This window comes from Zeus faber, assembly GCF_960531495.2.
Source record: "Zeus faber genome assembly, chromosome: 17".
Taxonomy (NCBI): domain Eukaryota; kingdom Metazoa; phylum Chordata; class Actinopteri; order Zeiformes; family Zeidae; genus Zeus; species Zeus faber.
The window spans coordinates 15705321-15718143 of NC_137204.1; the positions used below are offsets into that span (position 1 = coordinate 15705321).

The following is a 12823-nucleotide window of genomic DNA, read 5'->3' on the forward strand; positions in this document are numbered from 1 at the left end:
TTATTATAGGAGATAGTAATTTGGCAATAGATTTGTAAGAAAGACTATCTAAAGCCCTATTGGATATACCGCACTGACCAAAATCCAAGAACCGCACCAGGACGCTTCCTTGGTATCGAGGCAAGAAGGACCTGATTGGCGATATTTGCTAAAAAAAATCGATGCCTACCTACAAAGTATCCTCCCAAATGAGACAGAGCCTCGACTTTGCATTCCACTGCACAATCATTTTTCCAAATTGCATTAACGGATGATGTCATCCAGACGGGTAACGCCAATTGGATAACCCAATTGGTAACCCAAGTTGAGAAGGTGGGGGCCAACCTCGTAAATCAGCTCACTGCAGTGTTCGGTGCCGTGAGTAGTTTATGGTGTCGTCAGTTTGAATGATACTTCTGGCTCAACCATAGTATATAAGATCACATTGAATGATGAGAGCAATTACCTCGCGGATTAATCAACAAATCCTAACGAAATACTCAATAATATAGCAAAAAAAAACAAAAAAAAACGTGGGATGTGAGCTCTGAAACGGGTCGTGGGGTCTGCTCTGAGTCAGCGTCCCCCGCGCTCCTGTCCATTCATTCCTTTGACTCGTCTTTCGTCCCTTACGCAGCCGTTCATGGGAGACAACTACTGTGACGCAGTGAACAACAGAGCCTTCTGTAACTACGACGGAGGAGACTGCTGCCAATCCACTGTCAAGACGAAGAAGGTGAGTGTCTGTCCGTCTGCCCGTCTGTCTGCCTGTCTGTCTGTCGAACAATTGGCAAGGCTTTTTTCTCCGAGGGCTGCGCCAGCAGCAAAATGTGCATCACATCGTGTTGAGTCACAAACACTTAGCTGGAAAAGCTCTTCACTTTGTGACGTCGTGTCAGCGTAAGTGTGACTGAGACCTTTCCAATGTTTAATCGGGGAGAGAAAACTGCAGAACAACGACCAAAACGAACCGTCCGTTTGAACGTACGCGGGGAACTGCAGCGTCCTTCGCGATGTTCTTTGCGTCGGACATTGTGCTGATCCGCTCGGATGCGTCGTCTAGCCGCCGCTCTGAAAGTTGTTTGTGTCGCAGTATTTTGAGTATTTCGAGTCCATTATTTTTCCCTCAACCTCCTTTATCTGCTCATCCTGTCGAGGCTGCGTTAGCGTTTTTTGGCATTGCACAGACACACACGAGCGCGCGCGCCCACACTCAGGAGTGAACAAACAATAAAAAGGCACGTTAATGTGATTAACAGCGTGATCAAAACAACACTGCGGCACAGACACAGTTCATCTTGCTTCGCCATCGCATACACTGTCACATTTACGTCTGCTCAGACGGTGCCATCAAAAACATCCGTCAGCGTTATACGTCGCCGTATGCCTGATTCTGGGAATGACTATACTATAACCAATAAGAATCTCACGCCCCCTCTTCTCAAAGAGGAGCTTAGAAATGAGAGAAATGCCAAGATGCACATTGATGAAAGGCGCCGTGATCAAAATGTATTGATCTGTTAACCAACACGGTAAATTTCTACATGCCATGAACTACTTATGCAACAGCAATAAATTAGTGGTATGATATACACTCACAAATTCAACCCATCTAAATCATTTCTTCACCTTTTTTTATTTATCCATTTCCTACTTTATGTACTTGTTACTATTTTCTTGTATGACTTTACATTTACTTTTCATACTATTCTTTTGACATTCAATTCCTCTTTGTGATTCTATTCCTCTTTCATTTAACGAGGCCATCGACTCGGCAAACGGAGAAGTGATTTTCTCATTAAAAAAAGGCGCGTAACATTTATTTTTATAATGCGATTATTAAACGCCGAGAAAGCATTTTGGGAAACCCTTTTGAACGTTTGATCGGCCAACATTATTATTAGATCTGCCCTCTTTACCTGCGGGGCCATCAAGCATCCCGTGCGCTGGCCGCCGCGCCGCTGCTCGCCGAGAGCTTTGGCCGCGCTCGAAATTCGTCGCTCTCTTAATTCACGACGGTGCTTTGTCTGGCTCGGACCTGGCCGGGCCGCTCCCCGGGATCATGTTGGAAATTTATTGTAGCTTCTGTGTTGCAGCCTCCGCTCCGCTGGCCCCTTTCTGTGTTTCTGGCAGGGGGGACGTCGGAGCTGCACTCCTGGCATATCTGTCCGTGCGTCTGGCTGCTTCGCATTGCACTGTCTGGCTGGCTGTGACTGAGCGTCTGAATAGGGAGTCTCTTCATTTCCTCTCTGGAAGACAGATAATGTCCCTTGGATGTCCCCTTTTCCCCCTGACGGGCGACCGACGATTTCGGATTGTTTTTGAATTACCTTCCCGTGCCCCTGCAAAGCGGACTGGGTATTTGTTCCCCGGCGCAACAAACCAATCTCTCTGTACGCTTGAGTGCAGGGCCAAGGGAAGAGAATACATGTTTCATTCACGCAAAAAAAAAAAAAAGAAAAGGCAGGGGGAAAAGAGACGTTATCCAAGGAAAAGTCAGAAAGGTTTAAAAGGAGTGCTGTTGCATCATATTTTTTTTTCTTTTATTGGTCCCACCTGCATTGTTTTTTCCAGAAAGTTGAGTGTTGATGAGTAGTAATGTCCGTGGAAAGAGCAGGGGGGTGAACTTCCAGTAAAATTGCGTTTGTGTGTGTCTGTTTGTGTATGTGTGCCTTCGTGTGTGTGTATGTGTGTGTGCGGAGGGGGTGTTGGTGGGGGCCAATTGGGTTACCGAAAGGCCAAATATGTGGAACAACATCACACATAATGTAGTGGAGCATAAGGCGATGCGCTTACTCAGCCAAATAGCCCGGCTAGATCAAGGTCCTCTGGGTCGGAACGTTCAGAACCCGGGGGCAACGCGGGCTTCACCAGCTAGATCGAGCCGGTGAGGGCTGGAGCAGGTAATGCAGGGTCTTGGAGTTGTCTCCGAATGCCTCCAACCGCAGCGAGAGAGCGTGTGTGTGTGTGTGTGTGTGTGTGTGTGTGCGTGTGCCCGTGTGTGTGTGTGTGTGTTTGTGTGTGTGTGCGTGTGTGTAGCCCAATAGACTGGCTGTGTCTTCCCTCGACTTGACTGGAGCTGCTTTGGTCAAGGGGCACAGGGGTAACATGGATAGATCCCACAGAACGGTGAGAACCCCGGAGGCCCCGGAGGATGTGGTCTTCAGGTGGCCGGATTGATGGCGGCGATTCCCGCGAGTAGATTGATGGGGCGGAGGGCCGAGGGGTGGAGTAGGACGGACGGGCCCGGTGGGGAGCGGCGCATGCTGGGGATTCCACAGGGAGTTCTCACCCCGTGCCACCATAAATCAGTTGTTGTATGAAAAAAAACAAAAAGAAAACATTTTTGGACGTTCGGTTGTCCAAACCCCAATATTCACCCCAAGAGATGGCCAGCAATTCACATGTGTGTATGTAGGAATTGTAGCCTGAAGTGAGCTACCTCCTTAAAGGGCTTGCTAAAGTATATACTGTGGTTTTTTCGTCTGGCCGTCTCTCAATCCAGCCAAGGCAGATGGATGTAAAAAGGAGACGCTCCGTCCCTGGGAGGAGACTTCTGAAACATCCTCATCTTCCCTGAGCCACCATGATAAGAGTATCACCTGGGCACAAGAACCAAAGCTCCAGCCCCTCCTTGAAGGCATTTTGCCCTGGCACCGGTTGAAGTAAACACTCTGGCATTTGGAATCACTCTGGTATTTTCCAATAGAGCCTCTCCTGGAAACCACAAGGATTTGTGGAAAGATACAGTATGTGAAAAAAATTGCTCCGAAATAATCAATCATGATTTGATTTATCAGTTGCCAGCAGTGAAGGGCAAAAGGTTTATTAGGGGTGAACAAATATAAATGAAATACTGAGAACAGGAATGAAGCTGATATGTGAGATTGTATGAGGGCGGACGAGGAAAAACAGATGTTTGATAGAACTCTGTGTAATGCGTTTGCTTGCTTGACAGAACGGTTTTTAATTGGTTGTGCTATAATATTAATGCGAGCACAACCAGACATAAACTTGAATTGAATTGATATTAATCCAATGCCTTAGATACTTGTACACAGCTCATTTGCAACTAAAAAAAGTATGAATGTCTGTGAGAAAGAAAAAAAAAATCCACAGCTTGACATATCATATCATATCATATAAATATATATTTATAATTTATATTTTTTTCAATCATAAAACCTTTGAAGGAGGTTTACCGTTCGTTATTGCAAGTCTTAATTGCGAGCCAAACATTCCAAGTCGAGTTTTTGTCAGAAAAGCACTTTGACAGACAACTCTTAGATTTAGTTTGGTACTTCTAATCACTCTCGGCGAGGTGTCCAGAAAACCTAGGCATGCTAAGTGAGCTAGAGATATGAGTGGGAGGGGGTGGTGAGTTTGAATTCCCCCCATTGGACAGAAGTGTAGAGCCCAACAGGTGGATGCAGGGCAGGTGGAGGGAGCACAGCAGCACTGAAAAGCAGGTAGAGCAGGAGGGAGTGGCAGCTTAAATAGATCGGCCCATTATGGGCGTGGAAGCATGTGGCGCCGTCAAGTTGTCTGACAGAACTAGCTCCGCAACCTATGCATCATTTACAAAAACATAAAAAGCTCTGGTTAAGTGATATTTCTCATGATATTGAGAAATTCTTAAATAATATTATGTATAATAATAATAATAATAATAATAATAATAATAATAATAATAATAATAATAATAATAATAATTATAATACTTTGAGTGAAGATAAGCTGTTTGCTGTTATGGTCGTCGCCCATCGGGGCAAATAGCACCATTTCATGTTGCAATGGCTTTAACATATGAAGGCTGTGTAATTTATTGAAGTCAGTGGTTATTGTACAGCCGTTCTGTAATTCATGGAAATGCACATCAAATAGGCACACACACCCGCATAGAAGTACACATTAAGTTTACTTTGGGGGTGGATTGCAGCCTTTGTAAAGAACTACAGGAAAACCAAGCAGCATATCTGGTAGCTCAGTGGGAATGTTTGTTTTTGTTGTCACGTTGTTATTTACATATAAACACGTACACACAGATGCGCGCACACACACACACACACACACACACACACACACACACAGACTCTTAGAGCTCCTCAGGCAAAACTGCACAACTACATTTTGTTCCTACTCTCTTCCCCTTTCTTGCCGATAATAAAAAGAGTTTGCATACAAAGGTCTGGGATGGCGTAAATACCCCCCAACGACCAGCATTCGGGCTTGTTTTTGTTCCCTATCTTGTTTCCCTTTAGTTCAGGGTGTTTCTGAGAGGTCATCTAAGTAAATCTAAGAGTGCCTAACACCTAAACGACACAGAGTCTAACGTTACATTAAAATGATACCATTAAATTATAAGCATGCGTCAAGGAAAGTATATTGAATTGCCATACTGTAAATTGCAATGGAGGAGACAATGAAGCACAGTAATAAAAAAAAGTACCTAGTAACCTTCCCCCATTTGTTTTTATTTTTTGCCCATTCTTTCCACCACCACCCAGCGCTCTGGTCTTTTATTTTGCCAGAGATTTGCGTATTAAGGAGTTCTGGATGACTTGCCGTGTATTATTCTACCCCAGGAAGTTAGAAGGTGCAAGGACTGACTGCACGTAAGGTCACCACAGGATCTCCCCCCTTAATGGTTGCAAGCTGTTGGGGAGGGAGAGACGGGGAGGGGGTCGGGGGCGGGGACATTGTGGAGTTTGCCTGTCTGAGGGGTTGCCTGGGCCAGGTCTTGCATTACCCCCTAGCCCCCCAGCCCCCCCATCCCATCCAGTTTGAAAGGAATTCCTTGCTGGGACGCTGGAAGCACCATGCGGAGGGCAACCGCTTTATAGTTATACGGCCTGGCCTCCCTGCGCGACTTTCTCTAAAATGTGCCTATTTGTTTTTCTATCCCCGAGTCAGGGCACTCTGGTGAAGGTGTCTTGGGTAAATGTCGAGACCCTCCTTCACTTCCCCCCACTGCCTCCGGATCTTTCACCCCTGCTTGCCCTCTCTGTCCAGCCTCCAAGTACTCCCACCCGCCCACCCGCCCCCACGTCACATGTTTCATTGCCGATACATGTTCGGCTATTCGGCTTCTCATCACCACGTTTTCGTCTTCCCCGTCGCTTTTTTGGGGGGCTTTGCTGTTTGCTCCCAGCTCAATGGCTACACTCTCAGAGTGTCTGTTTTTTCCGGCCCGAGCCTTTCGGTTTTTGACCGTCACCCTATTTACATTTACTTTACTTCCGCGCAAATTAAACCACCAAACAGACCCCTCTTTGAAGTCGCAAGAAAATGTTTGTGCACCGATTTTAAGCGAGCACGGACACACGACTAAATACACCAGAGGTACAGCAAAATGTGTGTGTGTGTGTGTAGTTTTTGGGGAAAAAACACATAAAAAGCATATTTTGTCCAAAACACCTTTATCCAGGGTTGAGTGTGACAAAAACAAATCTCTCTTTCCTTCGTTCTTCTTTTTATTTCCATCAATCTTACAGACACTAAATCCTTCGTTCTCCCGCTCAATTACTGCCGAGAGACCTGCGTCGAAATATAAGGTTTAAAGTTCCCCAATTATCCGGCGACATAATGTTTCACTTAAAGACTGGAAACAGCTTCCATAACCTTCTCAAGGTTGTAAAGATTACATAAAGTGATAATGATTGAACGGGAGGTCCCTGGAAGAATGTTTTGATCCAATAAAAAAACAGGAATCAACATTTTACCCACTTTTACACGCTTGCTATGTGGTCAGCGACACACACACACACACACATGCACACGCACACACACACACACACATGCACACGCACACACAAATACACATTTAAATTAACACAGAACTTGAACACGCACACACACACAGATACATACACACAAACACATACTCACACACACATACACACTTACACCCACGCACACACACACACACACAGACACACACACACACACACACACAACACAAACACTTATGGCTTGGCTGTAATCATACAAAACGTTTGGCGCAGGGCCCTTATCTCTTTAAACGCACACAAATATGATAAACACATATCTTTTCTGAATGGACGTTACATTTGGCAGGTTTAGAGAAAGATAACAAAAATAACAAAAACAACATGCATCATTCCACACACAGCGGTGATCAGGGTCCCAGTGTAGACAGTGAGAAAACCCGCCTCCTCTTCTTAAAACGGCGTTGGGCCGACATCAAAAAAATTCAGACTGCTGGACAGAAAAGAAAGTGGCATCAACAGCTCCTTATTTTTTAAACGTCTGAGGGCAACTGAGTTTGACTTTAATTCCCGTCTCGAGTGGCTGCCAAGGACAATTAGAAGGGAGGAGGGTGCTGCGGCAGGGGTGGAGCCAGGGCCTCTCAATAAGGGAGATTTGTAGTAGCGGCACCGAAACGCTGCTTTCTGGTCTCCGCGTTTTGGGAAGGAGGGGATATCAGCGTATGTTTATGGAAATGACATAAATCATGATAATAAATAATAATACATGAGCGGAGTGATAGAGGGCCAGTGCATTGTTTACTCCTGTAAACTGAATAAACTGAATGGGTACATGTGACTCTGTGTGTGTGCGTGTGTGTGTGTGTGTGTGTGTGTGTGTGTGTGTGTGTGTGTGTGTGTGTGCGTCTGCGTGCGCGTCTGTGTATTTTGGGTGGGAGTGGGGCGTGGGTGGGGGAGTCGGTCGTAGTGAGCTGAAGCATCTGAGTGGGAGGAGAAGGAGGGCTTTCCTCCACAGCTGAGCAAAGGTAGTAACACGCCAGGGGGGAACACACTCCCCACAGCTTTAAACGGCTTTGGCTGTTTGCACACACTGAGCTGCTCCGGCTCCCCCGTTCTTTACTCCGGTTGATCCCTCCTTCTTTATCTTGTTCCCGAAAAAAAGAAAAAAAAAAAAAGGAAAAAAGTTTCAGTTTTCGTTTTTTTACTCCCTCTGATATCAAAATCCAGTTTTGATTTTGTATTTTTTTTTTTTTTTTCTCTTCTCATACATTATTGTCCAATGTGTCACCATCCACGTTTCCTCCGTATCAGGCTGTTTTGGTCGTCTCCGAATGCTGTCGTAAAAACAACAACAATATACTCAACAGCTAAATCATTCTGTATTATTCAATATCGGAAAATGTTATTCCGCGTAGACTGACTTGGAATGGAATGACAAGGTTGGTTTCTTTTCTGCTTTTCACTCTTGATAAATTTCCATTCATGAGAGCGTTTTCATCTTCATCCGAATTACAGTCGATAGAATCAATATTTCATGAGAATTAGTCCTTCATGCAGACTTGATACAGTAGATGCACAGATTCCCTTTTCCCAAGCCCCTTGTCCCTGACATTGTCCTTGCCGTAAGATACGCATTGCATTTTTCCCACACATAGAATCACTTTTTGTAGATTTTGCATATTTTTGTTTTTAATCCGGCTATTTCTTTTGTAGATTTGGGTATTTTTGTTTATTTATTTACTTTTTTTTTAATTGCTTTTTTTCCTTCGCTACAGTGACTATCTGTACAGCGATGCACCCATCGTCGCCCACAACGAATTCCTTGTATATGAAAGTGTACATCTGATTCTGATTCGCGCGCGCGCACGCACACACACCACACACACACACACACACACACACACACACACACACACACACACACACACACACACACACACACACGGCGAAGGACTTTCGTGCGCCTTGCGTCCGGCCCGCTCTTCCAGTCGGAGGCTGGAGGCTCTGACGTGTGTTCATGTTGCTGTTGGTAGGTGTCCTCACCCAGTCCTCCGCTCGCCCCGGGACATGGGGTGGGGGGGAGCGTGGGGCCCCCCAGGCCCACAAGGACAGCCAGCCAGCCAGCCAGCCAGCCAGCCCCGTTTCCCAGCCACCCTGGGAGAGCCTCCAATCAGGGCCAGATGTGGCAGCTGGCTCAGCCACCCTGGGGGTCAAGGTCAAAGGAAACCAAATTGTCAAATTTGGCACCCACGATCTTTCCCTTGATAGAGAGATAAACCGAGATGGCCGGAGAGAGGGGGACCGACGCGAGGTGTGGACGGGGAAAAGGGAGCAGAGGGGAATTGGATAGAAGAGAGAGAGAGAGAGAGAGAGCGAGAGAGAGAGAGAGAGAGAGAGAGAGAGAGAGAGAGAGACAGCGACAGCGTATAAAGCGTGGAAACCGAGTGGCGGAGATAATGTAAAAGTGACAAGGATGTTTGTGTGTGTGTGTGAAAGGGAGAGATAGGGGAGGCCGAGAGGCAGGTGGGAGTCCGGGGCTCGGCCCAGGGAAAAAGCCACGGAGAGAAGAACGTCCAGGCCCCCTGGACAGCTGTTTCTGCTGTGTCCCAGTCCCAGACGTATGAAGTTATCACATGGAGGGCCCTTTTAATTTGACGGCGCTGCCTGTGTGGCCCTGGCACATTCGGAAACCCCCCCCCCCCCTCATAAAGCAACTGGCCTGCTCCACCCTGAACACCAGGTGCCAGGCTAGAAAATAAAACATATATATTTGATAAAACCAAGGTAATAAAGGACTGACTTCTTCACCAGGAGGTACTTCAAACACTGTGACAGTAGCTGTAGTTGATTAATGCCCGTATTGGCTCCATTGATTTATTCTAGTAATCCCTCTGAAATGTGGAGAAACACTGTGGGGGGGGGGGGGGGGGTTGTTGAAGGCATGGTCAATATTCCCATTGTCCAAATGATTTATATTATATTGGCATTTATGTCAATTTTGCTATTGTGATTGTTTTGCTCAGCAGTCATTTCCTGCTCGCTCATTGGCTATTTTGAAGTCCAGACAATTCAGTTATTTTCAGGTGAAGCTGATCCTGTGTTCCTCGGTGTTTTTTTAGAAATGCGGAATTGGTATTTGTGTCACTGACATCTGGACCTTTTTATGAAAATCGATGTATTCTATATACCGTGCATTATAAGCAATACATATTCAGTATATATTTACAATCGGGCTCTTGTTCTGGCTGCACTGTTCCACTTCCGTTTTTTATTCATATCGAGAATTGCTGAGATATCCTCCATCCTCACCTAACGTACATCACTGTTATACGTCCTGCGCTGCCTTTTGAGGAGGTTAAAGTAACTAAAGCTTATTTTGAAGTGTATTCAGACAACATAACGCAAACGGCACTGGAACCTCCTGGTCATCCCAGATGGAGGGGCGCGGTGTGTTGCCGACACAGACGGTATCTGTGTCCGGAGCAGAAGCCCGTGTTGTAGTGTTACACTTACATTGTATCCCTAATAGGAAAAAGAGACGGCAGCAACAGGCCCCCCAAATTCATCTGATAAGCAGCCGAGATAAGAATGCAGACATTCCCTCGGTCTGAACGCCGTTGCCTGCCTCTCGGCACTTAGGCCACATGTGTTCCTAATTTGGCCCGGCGAAGGGGGGGGTGGGGGGCACGGTTTGTGTACCCAAACAGCTGAAGCAGGCCCCCGTAGAGGCCGGCGGGACATGGCAGCAGCAGCTGGTGCCAGTGACGCATGGCCCACGTCCACCAATGACGTCAAATGCCGGGGGCAGCGGCCGCTCATCTTCCAAAATTCTATTTCCAATGTGTCGTTCGACGCCGACGGCTCCTCAGAGGGGCGTTGACAGCGGCTTCGAGCCCGCTGTCGGGATTTCTATTTATTTATTTATTTATTTATTCTATTTTCCGGCTTCGGGTAGTTCCCGTCGTTTATGAAGCGTTGAGTTACGAAGCGTGGCCCCCCCCGACGCCGTTTTGAACCGTTGTGGACGATCGTTCGACGGAAGGACGGTTGGCTTCTTCCCCCCGACGTTCCGGTGAAAGCGTCGCCGGGGCCCCTTTGAGATGGAAAATCTTTATCGGACGCTTCAGGGCAGGGCGTCACCGTTTGGTGTCGCCATATTTGGGCAGAGTCAAATGCGGCCAAGGTACCTCCGGCACATTAACCCGAACGCATTGTCTCCGTCTGTCTCCACGCAGGTTATCCCGTTCCCCATGTCCTGCGATATTGGGAAGGACTGTTCCTGCCGGGACCCCAACGCCCTGGAGAACCGCAAAGACGAACACGTACATTCCCTGGGGTGACCAACGCCAAGGACCTCCCTCCGCCGTCCCGGGATCCCCCCCCACCTCCCCGCTCTCCAACACGACACAGTTCGAGCGGCTGAGACAGAACCTCCCCCGGCCCTCCCTCCCCTCCCGCCCTCCTCCCCTCCTCCATCCTCACCTCGGCCTCCGACTTCCTGCACATGCTGCTTAACAGGCATACCTCTCTGTCCAAACTGCAACCCCGACCACCTCCACTTCACAGAAAGATCCGGGCAAAGAGCGGGACTCGCAAAAAAAAACTCCACAGGTAAACCTCGTCTCTCGACTCAACTCAAGAAAAGGGAAAGTAAACCAACCTCTGCAACGTCATGTTATAGAATAATCAAAGAGCTATTCTACAGCAATAGAGAATACAGTAATAGAGATTTTTTTCCAATGGGAAAAATAGCAAACAATACTAAAACAGAAACAAAATCAAGCCTGGATAGCATGCCCTTTGTTTGGCTTCGTGCCAGTTTTAGTGTCTATATTAATGACACGTATAATCTTGAAATTGAAAAACTCGAAGTTCGGAATCGTATTCTTGTAGATCTTGGATTTGCTCATATGAAGGAGTGACATGGAAAACTTCCGGGACATCCTCCGCATTAGCAGACGGGCTTGATTCTGGCGTCTGTGCCTTCCCTGGTTTCAAACTGGTTTAAAAACATTTTCTACCCCCTAGTGCTTACAGTACCAGTGAACTTATTTCAGAGAAAATTCCCATTGAGGCATCGCCGGCTGTAGAGGTCATCCCCTCAAGAGATATATCAAAAAAGGAGAGATCACATTTTTTTTCGCAAGATGAAGACAGAAAAACACAGAAATCAATCCCCCCCCCCCCCCCACCTTAAATTGCCACAGAACTAGTTTTCAAAGACATTTTTATACGCCAAGATTTAAAGTCCGGCGATCTCTGCTATTCCGTTTGCTGCTACTTGCCATTTCAACATCACACCTATCTCACGAGGTTAGACGCCGCCTTGTCTTCCTCGCCTGCTTACCTCTCTCGATCACACGTCCAAAACCGGCAGATCTTCCGCCTGTACTTTGCGCTCGCGTCGAGACGCGACGCGGGCGAGCGACACTCGAAATGCACTTGGAACTTTTACATACCCGGCGCCTCGCTCCCACCGTTCCCGCGTCACCCGCCCGCTGCCGGCGAAGCGGCCGGATCCATTGGCCCCGTCTTAGAGAAGGCCACTCATAACACCTCGCTCCGGAGTCGGCCCCGTTTCAGTCTCGATTCAAACTCGAAAGGAGTCGTGACGGAGTATTTTTCATGAGACGCCGTATTTTCATGAGAGTTCGTTCGTTCGTTAACCTAGGCCTGCACAAGACCTAAATCAAGTGGCGGTCTAGGGTGATGAGTCGTGGGTTAGGGTTAGGGAAACGACCAACACAGCTTTGACTCTGCTTCCAGAGCACCGCATATACACACACAAAACACCCGTCACCCCTCAAATGAGATTACGATCCCCACTGTCCCGTTCTCTTGAGGCAACGTAGCTGTAGATCAACTTGACATCTGGATGTATTCATCAGAGGAAGTCTCCAATGTCCCCTCCTTCATTTGATTCAGCGATTTTAGCCATCAACACACTCTACCTTTTTACTTTTTTGCAGTAAAAAGCGCAATGATTGTCCTTAACACCCGCATTTCAGTACGGAGAACCCCCCAACCCAACCCCCCCCCAACCCAATCCCCCACCCCCTCAAATACAAGACCTTTTATTTCAATAGTTTATATGGCTGCTAACGTACATCTGTATC

General features: G+C 47.1%; 1 protein-coding gene across 1 annotated transcript in view; it reads left to right on the top strand.

The window, feature by feature from the left end:
• The window catches only part of pappaa (pregnancy-associated plasma protein A, pappalysin 1a), a gene marked incomplete at both ends in the record, with an annotated part of 91827 nt that extends 80780 nt beyond the window's left edge, over positions 1 to 11047 (top strand). Inside the window, 2 exons of the mRNA XM_080018471.1 lie at positions 617 to 715; positions 10943 to 11047. Coding sequence (XP_079874597.1) covers positions 617 to 715; positions 10943 to 11047 — 204 coding nt within the window. The remainder of the gene's footprint in view (positions 1 to 616; positions 716 to 10942) is intronic.
• Positions 11048 to 12823: the final 1776 nt, after the last annotated feature.